Source organism: Bos grunniens, chromosome 14 (assembly GCF_055505025.1).
Source record: "Bos grunniens cultivar Pamir isolate PY7600 chromosome 14, Bosgru_T2T1.0, whole genome shotgun sequence".
Taxonomy (NCBI): Eukaryota; Metazoa; Chordata; class Mammalia; order Artiodactyla; family Bovidae; genus Bos; species Bos grunniens.
The window spans coordinates 1,473,854-1,495,285 of record NC_141178.1 but is presented as its reverse complement, the minus strand read 5'-3'; the positions used below and the strand labels follow the sequence as shown (position 1 = coordinate 1,495,285).

Here is a 21,432-nt window from a genome sequence, read left to right as displayed (position 1 = left end):
AAAGTAAGGAAACTACATTTAAAATCAAATTTAAAAAACCAATCTCCAGAAGTTGAAGTTACTATCTTGTTACCAGTTCAGCTCAAGCTTGGTGCTACTCAAATTACGCTAATTGACGTTTAGAGTGGCCTATTTCTTGAAGAAATTGGCTAGATTCACAGATTTGGTAATAATAGATTAGCTAGGATTTTATGCAAGTTTTTCCCTAAATGTTTAATGATTTTTAAGTGGAACAGATTTAATTGTTAATGTTTTCAGTTAAACTGAGTCAGTTTTTTGTGTTAGAAGCATGCCATAGCTTTTTTTAAAAACAGCTTTATTGAAGTAAAATTTTCATCCATAAAATTTGTTATTTGCTATTTCATTGTAAATGTACAATTTAATAACTTTTAGTAAATCTTTAGAGCTGTGCCTTCATTAACATACTCCAATTTTAGAAATTTCCACGACCTCAAAAAAAATTCTACAAGCCATTTTGCAGTCATTCCTCAGTGCCAGCCTCATGACTACTGTTCTGCTGTCAGTCTCTGCGAATATCTTTTCTGGTTATTTCGTATAGATAGAATCATATCGTGTGTATATAGTGCTTCCCCAGTGGCTCAGCAGTAAAGAATCTGCTTGCAATGCAGGAGACACAGGTTCGATCCCTGAATGGGGAAGATCCCCTGGAGGAGGGCATAGCAACCCATTCCAGTATTCTTGCTTGGAGAATCCCATGGACAGAGGAGCCTGGCAGCCACAGTCCACAGGGTTGCAAAGAATTGGACACTACTGGTCGCACAGAGTTGGACACGACTGAAGCGACTTAGCAGCAGCAACAGCAAAGCAACTTAGCACACACGTGTGTATATAAATATATATCAGTTCAGTTCAGTCACTCAGTCATGTCCGACTCTGCGACCCCATGGACTGCAGCACACCAGGCTTCCCTGTCCATCACCAGCTCACATGCTTGTAAATGTATATGTGTCTATATAAATACATAATACCATATGTACAATATGCATAGCATATAAAAAAACAGATGCAAAGATTTTATATAAAATCTTTGCATTTTTTTTAAAATTTAACATAATGTTTCTGAGCATCATCCATGTTATGCATGCTAATAATGTGCTCAGTCATGTCAGACTCTTTGTGACCCCATGGACTGTAGCCCCCCAGGCTCCTCTGTCCGTGAAATTTTTCAGGCAGAAATACTGCAGTGGGTTGCCATTTTCTACTCCAGGGATCTTCCCAACCCAGGGATTGAACCCAGGTCTCTTGCATCTCCTGCACTGGCAGGCAGATTCTTTACCACTGGGAAGTGCCACCAGCGAAGCCCATCCGTGTTACAGTCTCTCAGTGTTTCATTACTTTTTATTATTGAAGGGTTTTCCGTTGTATACATAAACCACATTTTGCTTATCCAGTCACCAGCTGAGGGATATTTGGATTATTTCCAGATTTGTACTATTACGAATAATGCAGCTATGAACAATTTCAAGAAGACTTTCTGTGGACAGATGTCTTCTTTTCTCTTAGGTTGGTTCCTGAGAGTAGAATGTCTGGTTATATGACAAATCATGTTTGCCATGTAACCAGACATTTATGTTAACTTTAAGAAGCAGAATTTTCTCAGGTGGCTACACCATTTTACATTCCCACTTGTCATGTGTGAGAGTTCCAGTTTCTCCACATTCTCACAGGCATTAGATGTTGTCTGTCTTTTGGATTATAGCCTTTCTTGTAGATATGTCATGGTATTTCATTAAACTTGGAATTTTATTTCTGTAACAGTTTTCATGTTAATTGCTTTTTCATGTGCTTTTTATGCCATTTGTATGTTTTCCTTGATGAAGCTTTTTGCTTATTTTTTTAGTTGGATTGTTTGTCTTACTGAGTTGTAAGAATTCTTTAGATACAAGTCCTTTATCAAATACGTTTTGCATATATTTTCTCATAGTCTATATGTGTCTTTTTATCTTCTTAATGGTATATTTTGAAGTACTAATGTTTTTAATTATTAAGATATTCATTTTATCACTTTTCTATTTTGGCTTATGCTTTTGGTATTGTATCACAAGAACTCTGCCTAACATATGACCACAAGTATTTTCTCCTCTTTTTTTTCTAGAAGCTTTATAGTTTTAACTCTTAACATCCATCCGGAGCTAATTTTGTATAAGGTGTGAAATAATGATCTTGAGTTTCTATAAATATTTACTTGTCAGTGCCCTGTGTTGAGTTATGTTGGCACCTTTATCAAAAGTCAAGTGAATGTGAAAGAACAGGGTTCACTTCTGGACGGTCTTCTTTCATTGACCTCATTAATTATCCTTATGCTGCCAGTACTGCACAGGAGAAATGAGTAAATGACAAACACATACGAGATGTTAATGAGACAGCAGGGGAGGAGGAGAAGAGGGGAGTGGGAAAGACTGGGCTACCTGGGTCATACAAAGCAGTGAAATGCCATGATCTAAGGCCTGCCTGGTGGATTTGGTGGTTAGGGATTAGGAGGTAGAGCAGATGTTCCCTTGGATTCTAACCTAGTGTTGGTCCATCCAGTTGAAGAGGACCAATAGGCATATGAATGACAACTGTGTATTCAGGAAAGGTCTGGGCTGGAGATTAGCAGGGAAAAAAAAAATTGATAGCAAATAGTATAGGTTATAGTTGAAGTGGTAACAGTAATTGCCCAAGGATGTCATATAGAGCAAGAGAATATATAATCAAGGACAAAACTGTGAATGCCCACATGCAAAGAACGAGTAGAAATCTCGCTGTAAAGTTAGGGGAACCACAGAGTTTCACAGATGCCTTTTTTTTTTTTTTTTTACTTTTTAAGTATAGTGACATGCGGTGTAGTTGAGAAAACCAGCATTTTGGATTTGACAATTAGAAGTCATTATTAGCATTTGCCTTGGCACAGCTAGTATAGAAAAGAGAGTAAGACTCTTAGTGAATTTGGCCATAGGTAGGGATGGGAGGGAGGAGGTAAATTTGGAGGATAAAAATTTCATCCAAAGGATTCTGGGAGGGTAGCATTTTTTTTCTGGGATGGGCATAAAGATCATCTGCTGGGCTTGGGATAACCAGGAGTAACATACTGTAGGAAGTTTGCAGGAATGAAGAATTCAAACAGTCACACGGGAGACAGGGAATGATAGATAACAAGAGATCATTCAAAGAATTGATCAGCAATACTGAAAACCTCAGTGCGTAAGTGACCCAGATTTTTTTCATGACATCATTCTGTCAGTATGATTTTAATTTTTATTTCAGTACTTTAGCTTCCTGGTATAAAGGATAAAATGTCCTTGCATGAATATAGTGAAAGGAGAAGTAAGGGGAAATAATATTGAAGGTACTATGATGGAAATTCTGATTATCAGATATGTCTTCTGAGCTAACACAAATGGGATCAATAACCAGTTTGTTTCCATTTTGTTTTTTAAGTATAATCATCTTAGAGTGGGCAAAAGCAGACTGAGTAGAATAGAAACTAAAACAGTGGTTATTGGTAATTTTTTCCAAATTGTACACTGGAGACATATCACATATTCATTTCTGGCACCCTGACTTACTATTTAATAATTCTCAGGAAAAGGGACTTGTATTTATTTATGATTTCCCCAGTAAGTGAGAGCTAAGGTAGCAGAAACCTAAAAAGATGAGAGTGGAGAACAAAGCACCTGGGTTGTATCCATATTATTTTGATTATCTGAGTTCTTGAACTCTTCAGTTACACTCTTCAGAAGTGTACTGCATAAGTAGTTCATGTTATTCTCATTCTGCATGTGGTTTTTATTTGCTGTTTGTTTTTAAGGCTTTCTGTGAAACTTTAGAAGAGACAAACTACCGTTTTCAAAAAGAACTACTTGAAAAACAAAAAGAGTTGGAATCACTGAAGAAACTGCTCAGTGAGAAGCAACTTCTTATAGACACTCTAGAAAACAGAATCAGGTATGTGCTGTGGACTGCATTTTCAGTCCAACAAGTTCAGCTCAGTACTCTGGACTAAATACCTTTTGTCCATTAATATAATTTAGGAAATTTCTGACTCCAGAAGTCTTAGGCTCACGGTGTACATCCTCATAGATGGGGAAAACTGTTGTCTGATTATTTATTTAGAAGGCTGAAAATTTGAAGGATAGGAAATACTGGGAAAATAAGGCTGTAGCTGTTCACCAAGGCAAACATTATCTATTTTAACCTATTTAAATGATATGTTTGTTTCTAGTCATTTATACCAACTCTTCACATATTGAAACTTCTAATTTGCCCTCTTGTCAGCATATATCAAATTGATGTTAAAATCATTTTAAACTAATCATAAGTACTGATTTCACTATTGACACTTAGAGTCAACAGTTTATTAAGTATATGACTCCACTTAGAGCAGCTAAAAGCTGCTAAAGCTACATGCATCGACAACAATAAATATATACCTATTTTACTCATAAAAAACAACTTGTCACTGTACTTTACCTCTAGGACATTATCTCTGAAACCTGAAGAATCACTGCTCACGTCAGGAACAGAAGGCAGACAGACCCTGAAGGTGGAGCCCTCTGCGCTTGAGGTTGATCAGGGTGTCCTGGATGAAGAATCTAGGTATATAATGTTTGGTTTACTGTAGCCTAATCATCTGAGTAATTGGGGGGAAATAGTCATGCTCTATGGGGTCTTTTTTTATGAATTCAGTATCACTGTATCATGAATCTGATGAGCAAACACAGGGAGACTCTACATATTCTAGGCTGTCCCTAAAAGTGAATCTTTGGCATCCAGGCTATACAATTTATTACACTTATTTTGAAGATATGTCTGAATTAACAGGGGTGTGACTCGATTAATTAATTGATTTTGTAACCTTGACAAGTCACTTTAATCTCTCTCAGTGTCAGGCTTTTCTGTGCAAAAAGTGGGGCACTGTGATAGAATCCAGCTTGTCTACATAATAGGAATCATGAATAGTATATTTGAACACAGAATTTTTATTGCATGTAAATCCAAGGTCATCATTAATACTTCAGTGATGGTCGTTAAGCTTATAACCATGAGAACAAATTTTATGTTGGTAAAGGTCATTACAAACTAGATTTTTATTGAAAAATAATAGGTCAGAAAGCTGAAAGAGTTAAAAATACATCCCCAAAGGTGTTATCTGGCAATGATAACTTTATTAAATTTCTGATTGAATATTTAGATATTCTTTTTTATTGAGTATTTTTCCATTTAATATTCTCTACAGGAGGTAAAAAAAATTATAAGGTAATAAGTGAAGAAGTGTGCATCTGGTCTCTTCATTGTGTTTCTCTTTTTTTGCAGGGCTGATAATAAGCAATACTCAAGTTTTAGTGAACCTAAAAATTCCGTATCAGACATAGAAGTAGCAGAAGTGGCGTATAATGCAGAAGACTAACGCAGCTCCAGCAGTCCCTTCCATTTTTACGTTCCTGTGAATTTAGAATAGAGTGACAAATATTTAAAAAGAAAAAAAAAGAGACTGAAGCATCTACATTAAACAGCCAGATTGCACATGTATAAAGTTTACATAAAGGAAAATTTAAGTTATTGGTGTAGGAAATATATTCACGGTTGCTTTAAATTGTCTTTTAGACAAACTTTGTATTTAATACACTAAAAACAATCTAGTTAAGAGTTCTGTCATCGAGGCCCACATCCTTAAATACTGTACATAAAATATTTTGGTATTTTGCCAATATATTGATCCAGACTAACATGGGTGAGCACACTGTGTGTGTATGTGTTTAAATCACCAGTTGTATTAGTTCAGTGCACATAAATTGCATGTTGCTGTCTGTTGAATATATACTTCCTTGTGTCTCTGACCTGATATATTTTTATTAATGGTTTAAATGAGTGGTAAAGATGAGTTTAAATATTGATGTGTTTATTATCTCTAAATGAAAGTTGCTTATTTGGAATGTTACTATTTACAAGAAGAAAACTTTCTAGTACCAAAGCAAAACTCTGAAAGAGCTGTAATAACATAGCTAAAGTGATAAAGTAGCTTTGATTTGAAAAGCAAATCCATTAATATCCAAATACTATAGTAAGTGTACCAGTGTATTATATGTTACACTTATTTATTTTCCATGTAATCTTTATCTTAAGTCTCTACCTATAGAATCAATGGGTTTGCCTTTTTCAGAATACTACCTCTTTTAGCTAATCAGGGCATACTCTTTTGAAAATACAGATTCTAAGCAAATAGGCAGTCATACAAAAAAAGAGAGAAAAAGCCATATATCCTGCAGAGTTCCTATGTCAGCTCCTGGCATTGCGTTTTTATTTCTGTATATGTAAACATGTTGCTATAATGTCTTGATGCTGATTTTCTTCTTAATATATTTAGCTAAGTGATGCACTTTATGATAATTAAACTCCTTTGTGCCAAGTTTAATGGGTGAATTTCTTTAGTAAGTGGAGTTAGGAAAAAGAATTATATACTGCCTTCACTATTTCACCTTTTACAAAAGTCACCTAGAGTCCTGTGAGTCTGCTTTATGAAAAAGATATTTATTTCAGCTTTGCATATAGTTGTCAAAAGTGCCTTGTTTCATTTTATAGTATGAAGTTACTCAGTTTTTATTTCTACTGTTTTGCATATTGCTCTTAATAAGCATGGTAATAATTCTAGCATTTTGAAATTCCAGTTGGTATATTGAACTGCATATGCTTTCTAAAAAGTGAAGGAAACTTATTGGGGAATTAGAATAACAATCTCCATTTTTTCCCTCCTCTAAAATTAATCAGTGTCTTGATGTACAGCATATTAAGATGCGGTTGTTTAAAATTCTACTGACATAGATAAACAGATACAATGGCTGTTGTTAGTCTTTGACCTGAAAAGGAGACTGCTTTTCACCAAAGTACCAAAACTTTTTTAAAGTTTTCATCAAAATGGACAGGTATGCTTTATCTCAGAATATTTTTGACAAATTGTATTAGAAATATGTTTGCTATCCTGGGAAACAGAAAGAGTATAATAAAATGGTCTACTTGTTCATTTCAAAATGTTTAAAAAGGCTTAAAGAGAACAATCATTTAAATTAATATCATTTTCAGTCTAATAAAACACGATAATAAATTTCAAGTATTATAGTGCTACATATATGTCTGTTTTAAAATGAACCATACACTTTCAAAATCTGGCCTTTCAGAAGATTGTATTTAAAACTTAAATGGGTGAAGAAAAACTCTTGTTAATTAGGGAAATCACTATTATTTATATATATTTAGAATTTAATTTTTTTACTTTTATAATGCATTTTATTCCCAGTATTATATTCATTTAATAAATTATTTTTTCAGTAAATATTAGTTGTCTTGTCAGATCGTGAATGCCATTTTTCCCCTCCAGTTTCTGTGTTCTTGTTGTCCCTACAATTTTTGTAAATCAAATTGTAGGTATTTGCATTCCTCTTCTTCGCCACCTCCAAAATAAGAGATGGGGGAGCTTGTTTTCTCAGCTCCCCTTGCAGCCAGGTTTGAGTCTGTGACATATATAGTCAGTGACACATGTGGACGTTCGCTGGTAGCTGCGTCTGCTGCATTTCACAGAAGGGGACTGAGTCTGAGATTTTCTTTTTAAGTTTATACTTTTTATTACTGGTCATTTTAAGTATCTGTGAATAGGTGCAGTGCACTTCAAATGTAACCAATATTAATAAAAAATTTGAACATAACTGAAACAGAAAACATTCTATGAATGGTTTTTTAACCTTTTGAAAATTAAGTCCATGTATAAGAAACACAACCATAAAATTCAGCATTTAGAATGTGTTCTTCTATCTACTAAACTTAGATTAGCCATTTAAAGCACATTCATTTAGAAAACCATGGTCGGGGACATCCCCAGTGGCTACAACTCCACACTCCAGTGCTGGGTCCTGGGTTCAGTCCCTGGTGAGGGAGCTAGCTCCCACACGCCACCACTAAGAACCCACGTGCCGCAACTAAAAGGCCCCGCCCGCCACAACTGAGACCATCACAGCAAATCAGTAACGACTATTTTTTTTTAATCAATAAATGTTTATTTAAAGGAAGAAAACACGGTCCTGAGAGAAATCATGTAGTTTACTACACATGTCTGTGAGATTAGAAGGGAGCAGTGGCCTTAGGTCCAAGAATAATTAGTCTGGTTTTGAAATGGGTTTTTATTACTTCCAGTGATATTAAAACAAGTTTGTGTTCCCAACTAGTAAAGAAAGGAATCAATTTTCTGGCAGATTTTCAAAGAGCTACATACTTGGTCCACATTTTGATTCTTCATAGAAGTAGTTTTGTTCCGTTGCTGTTTGTTTCGACACTGTTGGCTTGTACTGGCAAAAACGGTCACCAAAACTTACATTTTCAATACATGTGTGTTTATAACTGATGTCTTCTCTGTCACATTGTGTACCGTTTATGAGAACTCATGGGAGAGAATTCTCTTAGGTCTCAGTTCCAGTAAAACCTGTGCTTCTAAACAAGTGATTTGTTTTTATCTTAAAGACTATGTTACTGTCTTGTCTTGTCTTCTGGGCAGCTCTAAGCCAAATTGTGGTTCACCTATAGCTACTGTATAGAAGCTTATGAGTTACGCTTTTGTGTAGTCAATATGACTTTATTTTTCTCTCATTTTCTCTTAACTCCAGTTTTCTTCACTATTTAACTTATTCAATTAGAGCAGATGTATTTTTGTTCCAGTAAACTCTCAGATCTGAATATTTTAGACTACGTTAGATAAGAACTTGCCGTAGCCTGCACTGAAGCAATTACTACACCCTTAAGTGATACCATTAACTATACAAATTACTTTAAAAGGTGCCTTTAAGTAAAATCGGTAAACATGAGTGCAAATTTAGACATGCTGTCTGTTGGTAGCTGTTGGTAGCTTCTTGGCCAGAGCACAATATTAATAAACTCAAGTTATGGTTTTAACTGTTGCCTCAAATTAGATGCTACTTACCATTTTGATGTTTATCACTGACAGAACAGTGATAAATATCAGAAAGTGACAAAAGTGATCTTCTCCATAAGATGTTACAGAAAAACCTGAAGGCAATTTTGGGCCAACCCAATAGAACAGTGTTGTGTTATCTCCAGATAAATAATTAAAAATACAGCCAATGCGTACTCAGTAGGTGAAAGGTAGCATTTTAGATACAGGGAAGATTAGATGCAGACTTCACACGTCCTCGTGTAATGTTTGCAGCCCAGCTAATTACAGTCAAAGGGCCACTAGTGTTAGTCCCTGAAACCCTTTGCTGCAGTGCGGAATACAAAACCCATCTCGGGGAGGTTAAGCTCATGAGCAGAGAAGTCAGGAATGACCTGATCCGCCAGTCTAGTTTTCCAGTTCCCTATATAACAAATATGCAATGACTAACCCAACAGGTATTTCCGTTCCTCTTCTTCGCCACTTCCAAAATAAGAACTGGATAAACTTGTCTCGGCGCCCCTTGCAGCTCGGTTTGAGCCTGTGACACATACAGTCAGTGACACTCACGGGCGTTTGCTGGTAGCTTCTGGGAGATGGCTTGCTTTTCTTGTAAGAAGGTAAACGTGCCACTGACCTAGCCTCTCCAGCTTCCTCCTGTTTTGACCTCAGATGCTATCCAAAGCACGAAAAGCTATCACGAAAACCACATTGCAAAGGAGGTGTGTGACAAGCGTGGGGGAAGAGGAAGAGAATCACAGAGACTCCAGCTACTTGTCAAACCACCCTGAGATGTAGCTCTTTGTTAATTATGCCAAGATAAAAGTTATATTAAATTTGGATTGTAGGTTGTGGCTTCAGGAGAAGATAAAAGCCCTTCCTGTGATGATACTGTATATCACCAAAGAAAAAAAGGAGAAAAAAGTTTTGAAAGCTAGAGGAAAGATAAGAAGTCTAGTAGACATATCAAAGGTCACTTTACATTTGAGGCTCCTTTTGACAAATCAAATATGAATGAAAAGATCTATTATTCTATGTATAGATATTAGTCTGGTCAGGTAACTAAAACAACAGCACGGGCTGGATGGCTGAGACACTGAATTACAGTGGAGGCTGGGCGCCAAGATCTAGGGGCCAGCAGCGTTGGCGTCTGATGAAGACTGTCCCTGGGGCTGCAGTCAGCTGCCTTCTCACTGTGGCCTCACGTGGCCCTTCCTTAGGGTGTCTCTCGTAAGTACAGTAGTCCTGTTGGATCGGGGCCTACCCTTGTGACCTCGTTTAACCTTAATTACTCCCTGTGAGTATGCGTGCCTGTGCGTGTGTGTGCTCAGGCGTGTCTGACTCTCTGCAAACCCCCGGACTATAACCCAGCAGGCTCCTCTGTCCATGGGATTTCCCAGGCAAGAATACTGGAGTGCATTGCTGCTTTCTGCTCCAGGGGATCTTCCCAACCCAGGGATCGGACCCACGGCTCCTGCACTGCAGACGGATTCTTTGCTGCTGAGCCACTTCAGAAGCCAGAGGCTCCATTTACAAACACAGGGAACACTCTGGAGGTAGGACTTCAATATATGAATTTGGGAAGAACGTAAACATTCAGTCCCCAACAGTACAGAATGAATATGACATCATTACATGTCTACAAAGATTTTTCTCAGTTCAAAACATAAAAGGAGATACACTAAAAAAAAAAAAACAGCCTATTCTTTGATTTGTTTATTCAGCAACACTGAGTATTTACTGTGTATCTTCTCTGGGTTATAAAAATTGTTGAGAAGTATGTGATCCCTCCCAGGAGTTTAGAGTGAATGGATTTTTTTTATAATCTATAGCGGCATGAGGTAAACCTGATAATAGAGATACTCGTGATGAACTGCGGGAATGAGAGGACTGGAAGGGGGCAAATAGTGGCCAGCAGCACAAGTCCAGTGCCCTAGCTGCTGCTTCACGTGGAACGCAAGGGCACACCGAGCGCTGGTGTCAGCCCAGCCTGCACGAGACACAAGTGTCGGCCCTAATTCTCCTCCCTCTTCCCGTGCCTTAGATACGGCTACGAAATGCAAAAGTCCACCTCCCTGATGTAATAGAGACACATGCTGTGATACACGTGGTAACGTTTTGATGTAGGGCACGTACTGCATATCCATTTACCAGTGTTCTAACAGCGGTTCAAACTTTTACTTGGTATGGCTTCACTAGGATGAGAGTTTCTGGTTCTCTCTTGATAAGCCACACCCCTAGCGCTTTTGTCTGAATCTTAGCTTTGGTTTGGAATCTGTGACGTGAAACATATTTTCTTACTGTTTTTTTCAATCCTATACTGTTATTTTGCCTTTATTTTACCAAGTGTCATCTGACCTGGTTCTTCCTAGAAATAATTATTTATTCTCATATTTCACTGTTTTATATACTATTAGTAAATATATTTAAACTTAGTTTAAGTACGGCTGATACACACAGTTTTGAAAACAAAACTGATAGTTTGGTAATCAGTCACACAGCAGTGCAGGTGTTCTGAGCAGTCAGCCGTGACCATTCAGCTCATCACGGGTGTTGGTGAGCCCATTCTGTAGAGAACATGGAAAACTTGAGTGGCTAAATTATGTCTGTCTTCTGAGCTTGGAGTGACAGCGGAGCGCTTGTCTTATGCCTTGAATCTGTCCAGTTCTCTTCGTCTCCACTGCCATCGCCCTGACCCGAATCACAAAAGCACCTCGTGAAATACAGCACTGGGAGGGTCTGTCGGCTTCCACCTTTGCCCCACTTTATCCAGTCTCCCAGAGCAGCCTACTGTTCTTTTTGAAAAACATTAATCATACCATGTTTTTCTCTACCTAAAAATTTTCAAAGATTCCTCATCACTTTTAATATTAGAACAGCCAAACCTCTCTCTGTGGTCTCCAAACATGGTTCCACTCTGCCAACCCCTCTCCTTAACGCCCGCCACGGGCCACCTTCCGTTCCTTGACGGGTTCAGGTCTGCTGCTGCCTGACCTTCCCATAACCCCTGACTAGAGAGCCATACCCCAAGTCCTAACTGGCTCTTCTCCTCCAAGTCTCAGGTTAAATGTTACCTCAGGCAACCTAAAATAGTCCTCAAAACAGTCCTGAGGCAACCTCTTCAGGCAATCTAAAATAGTCCTCAAAACAGTAATTTCGATGTCAATTTTCTTCTTATTATCTGCTCCACTTGCCCGCCTCCCCACAGCTTGCCCCAAAAGGCAAGGCTTTGCCTGTTTTCCTGTAATCCCTGCCTGCCCCACAACTACCAAGCTTAGAAAGAAATGGCAGATGCTCAAAATATTTATTGAATAACCTAAATTAGGACAATAGTAGAGAAAATAGAGGTATTTGAAAGGAAATTTTAAGTCTTGGGGATTGATACTTCCTGTGGGTTGTTGTGCTGCCAACTGAGGAAGAGAATAATGCAGGAAGAGGGGGGTTTAGGGGCTAGATTCAGCTTGGGACACACTGGATTTGAAATAGATAGGTCATCCAAGTGGAGCTCTCGAGCAGGCATCCAAAATTCAGAGGAGTGGTCTGCCTTGCAGAACTCAAGTCAGATTCACAAGGATTAACTGTTCTTCACACCCGTTGCCCAGTCTACATTGATCTAAACCCCGTCAGGGCCTCGTATGTTAGCAGTGCTAAAATGAACACCAGAAGCGCATGATCCCAGGTGTACTACTGTGACAGGCGTCACAGAAACACGCTTCATGGGCCCGGCTGTCTCATCCAGGTAGTTTGTTTTCCATTCCAAAAGTAATTTGTAACCAGGGAGAACTGTGTCCTCTTCTTCCTTTAGAAGGGATACAGTAAGGGCACCATACCACAGTTTGGTCTTGTTTTGGCTAATTTTAGTACTTAGCATTTAAAGTAAAGGTTAAGAAAAATTCAAATATACAGTAAAATTTAAATCCTTCAACCTCACTAGTAATCAGATATAGTTGCTATTTTTTTTTTTATGTATTTTCACTAGAGTTGGAGTAATGAAGTCTGTGTATTGCTGGTAGGAGTGTGGACTGGTTCAAGAATAGCATTTCTGGAGTTGATTTGACTACATACAGCCAAACTACTAAAAATGTTCATAGCCTTCAATCTAGCAATTACACTTTGAGGAACTTATACAAAAGAAATGTATATGATGTTTAAAGGATATAATACATCACATTTATCTTGAACATGTCAGCCAGTTTCCAGTACTGAGGGGATTCTGTCAAATATTTTATGATAGATAAAAAGTGGACTGCTTTGTACCCAATAAAGCAATGTTACAGAAGATTTAAAGATATTCATGATATAATTAAAAGAAGCAGACTTCAAGATAGTATTATCTCACTTTTAGAAGTAAAAAGGTGTTCAACATTTATGCATTTGTATACAGAAAAAAATAAAATCATAGTCATGGTTATCTACTTGATGGAATTATGAAGGAATCTTATTTCCTTCCTGTCATGAATCTGTATTCTCTCTCTTTTCTATAATAAGCATGTACTGAAAAAAGTCTTTGTAATTTTTAAATTATTTTCAAACTAATAGTAATTAGTATGTGTATTGCCCCATCATCTACAGTGTGTTTGCCTCAAGGCCAGTTCCTTCATCTACTTCGCTCCTACCAGAGGAAGACAGTGCCGTCCACACTGTGGCACTGTGGTGGTCCAAACGGAGTGTGAAAATCCTCAACTCGGTCTATCCCATAGTCAGTGCAGTTCAGTCGCTCAGTCGTGTCCGACTCTTCATGACCCCATGAATCGCAGCACGCCAGGCCTCCCTGTCCATCACCAACTCCTGGAGTTCACTCACTCACGTCCATCGAGTCAGTGATGCCATCCTGCCATCTCATCCTCTGTCGTCCCCTTCTCCTCCTGCCCCCAATCCCATAGTAGGCACTTGTAAATGAACAGACTCTGACAAACGACCCCCTGCACCGAATAGCATCACCTTGGCCCTTCAGGAGTCTACCTGTGAGCAGGAAAAACACTGGAAATCCTTTATTAAACTGACATTGGTGGACGGACTGAAAGTCATTCGTTAACTAACCTTGTTATCCCATCATTTATCCTATATTTTACATTTTGAAAGCTTGAGTAGGCTGTCTGGTTTACAAATGGTTTTTGTTCTAACCATGCTTCGCCATACTTAATCCGTTGAGACTGCATGTTAAGTCCCTCGGTCGTGTCCGACTCTGTGCGACCCCATGGACTGTAGCCTTCCAGGCTCCTCTGTCCTTGGGAGTGGGTGGCTTGCCATGCCCTCCTCCAGGGTATCTTCCCCACCCAGGGACCGAACTCACCTCTCCTCTGTCTCCCGCGTTGGCAGGTGGACACTCACTAGCGCCACCTGTGGTAGACGATGGTCTTTCAGATTAATCTTAAAATGCCTTTCAATATATAAGATAATGGAAATCTGCATAATGATTGCAATGGGACAATTTATAAAGTTTGAACTGGTGATTAAGCACGAATAATTTAAAGCAAATATTTGTGTGGACAAACAGGGCTTCAGGGGGCTTCCCAGGTGGAGCTAGTGGTAAAGAACCCATCTGTCAACACAGGAGACATAAGAGACTCAGGTCGATTCCTGGATTGGGAAGATCCCCTGGAGGAGGGCATGGCAACCTGCTCCAGTATTCTTGCCTGGAGAATCCCATGGACAGAGGAGCCTGGCGCGCTACAGTCCATGGGGTCACAAAGAGTTGGACAGGACAGAAGCGATGTAGCACGCATGCACAGGGCTTGAGGAAAGCAGATTAGTTAGAGATGAAAGGTAACTGGAGACTTTTGTAAAGAATCGAATGGGAGATTTCCAAGTGAGCCAGGCCAAGCACAAAGAGATGATACAGATTTGGAGTCTGCTCAAAAATGACACGTCGGGCCACCTCAACTAAATGGGCCCACAAGCAGTGCAAACGGTTTGCCAGAAGGATACAGATCACTTCCAAGCCAGCCTCCAGCCTGGCGACTCACACAGCACACTCGAGGCAACAACCGCACGAAGTCACAGAAGCAGAGAAACTGCCGGTTCCCGCCCTGTATTCGGTCCACCAGCTGAAGTGGAGCCACGTCAGCCCACCTACCACCATGCAAGGGAACCCTTTGCCGCGCCACCATTATCTGACAGCTCGTTCTATTTTTTAATGTCTTCATGCATTCATGTTTCACAAAAGTCTATCGATCACCACCTCTAATTTTATACTCATTAATCAAAATAAGGGCTGTGCTTCTGCCTAAAACGGATTAATGATGCTTTGATTATGATAAACAGACAGGAATTGGAAGACCCAGGAAGAAGTGAAAGATGGCCCGCGGTGAACTAACGAAAGCATGCATAAGGAGGAGCAAGTGATAACAGCATACGGGCCCATGCCCCAGGAATAAAGGAAAGGCGAGCAGAAAAGCGTGGTGGATAAGAGTGGGACAGACAACACAGGAGGGCACTCGGTGTGGGAGGCTGATCATTCAGTTTCAGACCGCAACCCTTTAGCTAGTCTGTCAGTGATTTATTTACAGGATCTTGGGGACGCTGGTCTTATAGTACGTGAACGGCTTTATGTGCAAAGTAACATTTTACTGTATGTGTTGAAAGATATATGTATAGAAATGTCTTCCAGCTTTTAGCTAGGCCATACATTAATTTCTCCTTTATGGAGGAACCTTTGTGGGTGATACAGCTTGTGTGTGTGTGTGTGTGTTAGTCACTCAGTCGTGTCTGCCCCTTTGCAACCCAATGGACTGTAGCCCACCAGGCTCCTCTGTCCATGGAATTCTCCAGCCAAGAACACTGGAGAGGGTTGCCATGTCCTTTTCTAGGGGATCTTCCCTTCTCAGGGATTGAACCCAGGTCTCCTGCATTGCAGGCAGATTCGTTACCATCTGAGCCACCAGGGAAGCCCCTGATATAGTTTACGTGGATATATTCATAATGCCATCCTCAAAATATTTTGTAAAAATCTGTGGGGTTTGCTTTTCTGAATATGTCATATCTACAAAATGTTTCCTTATTTTCTCCAGTTCTTGGAACCCCAGAACCTTCCAAGTTCACTTATCTCTTAATCCGAAGCTAGTTAAGAATATACTTTAAAATTAAACAGACCTAAGCTTGGGTTCTTGCTTCTTACCAAGTAAAGCAAATTGCCTCAGCTCTCTGAGCCTCAGCACTCATTTGGAATAGAGATAATGGGAGTGCTCACCAGCTCGTTTTGTTGAAAGGAGGACACCTGGGAGGGTGTGTCAAGCGTGCAGCTGCGGACCTGGCATTACCCGTGGCTTGGAACCAGCAGCGGAGCCCAGGGCAGCAAGGGGCTTGCACAGGTGCCCAGTGTGCTCTTTTGCACACACTTCCGCCTCACGCAGTGCCCACCAAGCTGTGTCCCTGAGAGGTCGCAGTTTAGCCACAGCCGGAGAGTTAAGAGGAGCAGAGAAAGCTCCCTGAAATGCTGAACTGTCCATATTCCTACCAGTCACAGTTTTCTTTGGTGATGGCGGGATCTCTGTTTGAATACATTCACGGACATGCACGTTTAAGGCACCTTGGTTGACAGTTAATCTGAGGTCACCTCCTCAAGGTCGCCTCTCACGCTGCTCACTTCTTAGTCATACTAGCCTTTTCAGCACCTGGAATGTTCTACTTGCCTACCGCAAACCTTCAGGGACAACATTATCGCTACATTTTCTTTCAATAGAAGGATAAAGCCAAAACCTACGGAAACCTCAACTTCCTGCTTCTGCAGTCTGCCAATAAGTCTTGTTTTATGAGTGATGCTTACAAACTGTTCTATAAACATTGAAATTTTAAATGTAAATATAAATACATAAAGCAAATAGGCATATTGTTTAAGGACACAAAGAAATAGGGAAATGAGAAGTTGATCTATTTGTTGTCAGATATCAAATTCCTTCAAACATTCTTGGAAGCATTTTTCCTTCGGTTTAGTCTCACCTTTCACATATATCAGAGGAATACCATTGATTCAGTGTGCTGTCAAGGCGTAAGAAGCTGATACGGAAGTCACTTCCTGAATTCATTTTCAAGGCACAGAACGGCCACCGTGACCAGACAGACAGTATGCCTTGTGCCTTGGTCGGTGCCTCACTCAACTGCATAGAGAGTTTTTCATTCTAAAATGCTTGAAAGCAAATATCATTTGAGTAGTGTTGTTCCATTCTTTGTTCACAAGCTTCTGCTAAGAAGTGACATCATCTGAGAAATTTGTATTTTGAGATATGTAAATAAGAATTTCCTTGTGTACAGTGTACATGCCAAGTCGCTTCAGTCGTATCTGACTCTTTGTGACTCCATGGCCCGCCAGGCTTCTCTGTCCATGGGATTCTCTAGGCAAAGATCCTGGAATGGATTACCATTTCCTCCTCCAGGAGATCTTCCCGACCCAGGGATCAAACCCCCATCTCTTATGTCTCCTGCATTGGCAGGCAGGTTCTTTACCACACGCCACCTGGGAAGTTCTAAGAATTTCCTTAAATTTAACCAATTTAATCATTAAAGTCTTGCCCATGTCTATAGCACTTCTGGAAAAATTATGGCAACAAAAGCACAATCTATGCTGGCCTTGGATTCTGTCTACAGAAATATCATAGGAACATTTCAGACTTTGCTCTCAAGTACCCAACATTCTGTGGTCTGTATGCCCACCTGAATGTGCCTGTGCTTGACATGTGTGCAATGAACAAGGCCCTTCCTGACCCAGCTACTCCCGCAGGCCCCTCTGAGAGCCCTCGACTCCAGACATGCTGTCTTCCAGCTCTGCAAGGCGTGTCTCCAGCAGGACGCCCCGGCAGGTGGGCCCCCAGCACCGTGTGCATGCCTCTAGTAGGGCACTTACTGCTTTGGGTTGTACTTAAGTCCATTCCCCATGTAGACGCTAAGCATACACACGCCAGAGGCTCTACGGATATGTGTTTCATATGAATGGATGGATTCATCTTAGAAATTAAAAATAAGTTAAAAATAAGGTATTTGAACCTCTTAGCCCTCAGACAATTAATACCTTATGATTAAAATGGACTCAGAGGGTCTATTATAACTAGAAGTACTTTGAGAATTGGCTGGTTTAAACTGACCCTCAGCACGAATCCCGTAGGTATCAAATCTGCCTTTCCCCCAGAAGCTACTGTGATTCAAAAAGCTCTTCCACAGCGGGTGAGGGGTGCAAGTTTGCAGACAGACTCTACTTCATTAGGTCCGAATCCTAGGACTTTCATGCCTGATGGAGCCCATCAAGTAGGTCTTCTGCTCCAAACCCCTCATCTTACAGGTAAAACCTCACACCAGGAAGATTATCTGAATGCTGATGGAGCAGTAGAACGCCGTGGAAAACAGGTCTCTTTGGTTCCCAGCCTGGTGCTGTTGGGTTTGGTTATATCCACAAAAATGGCATGGATATTGGATCATAGCCACTATCTGAGTGTTAACTTTTTCACAGCCACTGGAGAGAGGTTCCCAATTTTGTCCTGGATTCCAGACTCCAGTTCTACCTTTCAGGCTTACGTCAGTTGGAGAGGTTGGTGAAGAAAGGTCATGCAACATATTTTAAGTAATTACTTATTTAGTTGGAGTGTAGTTGCTTTACAATGTTGTCTTAGTTTCTGCTGCACAGCAAAGCGAGTCAGCCATATATATGTGTGTGTGTATATGGGATAGACTATATATGTACGTATATATATACCCTCTTCCTTGTATTTCATGCAGCACATTTTATTCTTTTTAACTGGAGTGTAGTTGCTTTACAATGTTGTTAGTTTCTGCTGTGCAGAAAAGTGAATCAGCCACATATATATATATATTCCCTCTTCCTTGGGTTTCACGCATCACATTTTAATACCAGTAAGTGTGAGTGTGTGCGTGCTAAGTTGTTCCAGTCCTGTCCGGCCCTTTGCGACCCCGGGGACTGTAGCCCACCAGGCTCCTCTGTCCATGGGATTCTCCAGGCAAAAACACTGGAGTGGGGCGCCACGCCGTCCTCCAGGGGATCTTGCAGACTCAGGAATGGAACCTGCGTCTCTTACGTCTCCTGCCTTGGGAAGCGGGTTCTTCACCACTAGCGCCCCCTGGGGAGCTCAGTATTCATAAGCAGGGTCAATAGCGTCCAGCCTGAGCCTGGATGCATGCATTCTATCCTCCTTCCTGATGGCTTTGAGAATCGCTGCCCATTCCAACGCTTGAAGCTCGCAGCTAAGCGCTTAGCTGTTGAGCCCTCAACTGCTGTTGCAATCATGCCGTCCTGATTCCTCTCTGCCCCTGAGCCGTGAAAGCCCCGCCCCTGGGAGCCGCCTGTTGGAGAAGTTACTGGTGCCTCTCGCATGGCTGAGCAAGCACGTTGGCTCCTATCGGTTCCTTGAGAAGCAGTCAGCCCAGGCGACCCCCAGGGAGCGCAGTCGCAGGCCCCTGTGCTGGGGAGGAGCCCCCAGCGCTCTCACAGCAAACTTGGGGTGGTCACCGGCCGCCTCGCCTCACTGGTGCACAAGACGGAGCGTGAGATGAAGCAAAAGAGGGTCCCAAAGACGGCCGACTTTCAGGCTCAGTTAAACCATACTGCCAGGCTTGTTGCCTAGGTTATAAAGAAGCAGTATCCATTCTAAAGTTTCGATGAGTAAAATACAAACAGCATTTTTTCAGGAAAGGAGCTGCTTCTGGCCAAGTTTAGCCAGAGGCTTCTCTTGGCCTTGGCGATGAGCTAGGAGGACTGCCTGGTGGAAGGGGCGCCGGTGGGAGGGGCGGCGAGGGTGGTGGTGGGAGGGGCCTGTGTGGGAGGGGCGCCGGCGGAAGGGGCTGGTGTGGGAGGGGCGGCGCCGGGTGGAGGGGCGCCGGGTGGAGGGGCGGCAGCGGGAGGGGCTTTGATGGGAGGGGCGCCGGTGGGAGGGGCGCCCGCGGCCCCGGGTAGCCTCGTGGCTCACGGGGAAGCGAGCTGAGGCTTGGGAGGCCTCGAACTTAGGTCCGCGGTCTGGGCAGGACTGCTGTTCCAGGGTCTGTCTGACCGAAAGGAGGTGAAGCCCAGGAGGCTTCTCTTGAGTGACTGTCTCATCTGAGAAAACGGGGCCACCATCCCATCCAGACCTCCAAGAGCAAAAGAGGAAGGTATTTCATTTACTGTAGAATTTTTGGTGAATTGTTGTTACCTTCACAAGGTAGGAACATAAAATTGACTTTTGCCTTACTTTTATATTTGAAATTCCAAAAGTCATTATCAACTACTTTTTCACTGTAGCAAACTTCAGACTGTCCGTTTGTATTATTTTACCTGTTTTTCACTTAGGATGCCAGCCACACAAGCTTGAAAGTTGCCTGTTTCTAAAAGTTTTTCATAAGTCTACTCCCTATATTAGCTTTTTCGTTTTCTCACATTCTCTTTATTCTGTTTTCAAAACTTTTCTTGGGCTTTAGCTCCTTTTTTACTCAGCTAGTATTCTAAACATTGTATGCTTGACAACTTTTCTCACCTAATTTTGAAAAAATGAAATTCTTCCTCTTTACTCCATTTCTTCCTTTTGAAGGAGAAGTTGACATTCAGAACGAAGTGCCTTTGTTCAAAGAATTAAAAGACGGAAAGCTGCTTCCTACTGCAAGGAAATAGGACGTTTTTCAACACTGTCAAAATACACGGTAGAAGCTAGAAAGCCTCCTGGACTTTCCCTGCTCCCATTCCTTCCTCCGTTGGGAGTCCCACCGCCAGGCTGTTGGCCGGTCCTCTCCCAGGAGCCTCATCTTTCCCCACCTGCCGCCTCTCACCTCCCCTCCCAGTGTGCCGGTCCCCCTGGAGCCCAGCGTTCTCTTTCACAATGCCCATCAGCAGCGCAGGCCAGACCCTTCAGCGGTCAACCAGGCAACAGCTGGTCCAGAAGGCCAGCCCAAGGCAGCCAAGCAACGCTGGAACCCTTACACATCATACTGGGCTGCCTTGGGTATGCCAGCCTCCCCTGACCACACTTGTTGAGGGCACGGAGCTGTGCTTACCCGTTTCTGAAAACCTAGTGCCCTCCAGAGCGCTGGTTGTATGCACTGGAGAAGCTGTGAGCAAGATGACAATGGGGAATTTTTGCAACATCTCGTGTGCCGGGCACAACACGGATGTTGTTGCCTATATTGTTATATTTAATCCTAAATTTGACCATGTAAAGATATCTTCAATACTCATCTGACACATGAAGAAAAGGAAGATCAACAAAGTTCAGTGATGGAAGGTCACTGCGGTGGAAGCTGTCAGGTAACTTCCGAATCCCCTCCAGCAGAGGACTGACGGGCTCGCCTCCTGGCAGCGTTGCCTGTGGCTCTCCTCACCCCAGGACCATGCCCTCTGCCAGGCAGCCGCACTCTGAGTGAGAGCCGCGGGGTCGCCCGCACTCAGGTGCCGCTTCCTGGTCCCCTCGTGGAGTCAGTAAGGCCTCCCGTGAGACCACACTGCCCCTCAGCTTCTCTGTGTAATCCCTCCCTGGGGCATTGATGCCAGTCAGCCTCATTCAGCTTCCTGATTTCTTTTCTGTCTC

The 21,432-nt window shown here is 41.6% G+C and overlaps 1 protein-coding gene and 1 long non-coding RNA gene across 13 annotated transcripts in view; one reads left to right on the top strand and one right to left on the bottom strand.

Moving 5' to 3' along the window:
- SNX16 (sorting nexin 16) overlaps positions 1-7,330 on the top strand; it is a 35,453-nt gene extending 28,123 nt beyond the window's left edge. For all 12 annotated transcript variants that reach the window (XR_015140435.1, XM_086335777.1, XM_086335773.1 and 9 more), the window contains 3 exons: positions 3,812-3,948; positions 4,480-4,599; positions 5,317-7,330. Coding sequence is in view for 11 of the 12 variants with exons in the window: in XM_086335777.1 (XP_086191903.1) it covers positions 3,812-3,948; positions 4,480-4,599; positions 5,317-5,410 (351 nt within the window). In the remaining variant the exon portion in view is untranslated. The remainder of the gene's footprint in view (positions 1-3,811; positions 3,949-4,479; positions 4,600-5,316) is intronic.
- LOC147358954 (uncharacterized) lies at positions 5,393-20,525 on the bottom strand. The gene is made up of 2 exons (XR_015140436.1): positions 20,389-20,525; positions 5,393-5,444 (listed from the first exon to the last, which is right to left on the bottom strand). It is a non-coding gene; the product is annotated as an uncharacterized LOC147358954 (long non-coding RNA).
- Between the last annotated feature and the right edge of the window lie 907 nt (positions 20,526-21,432).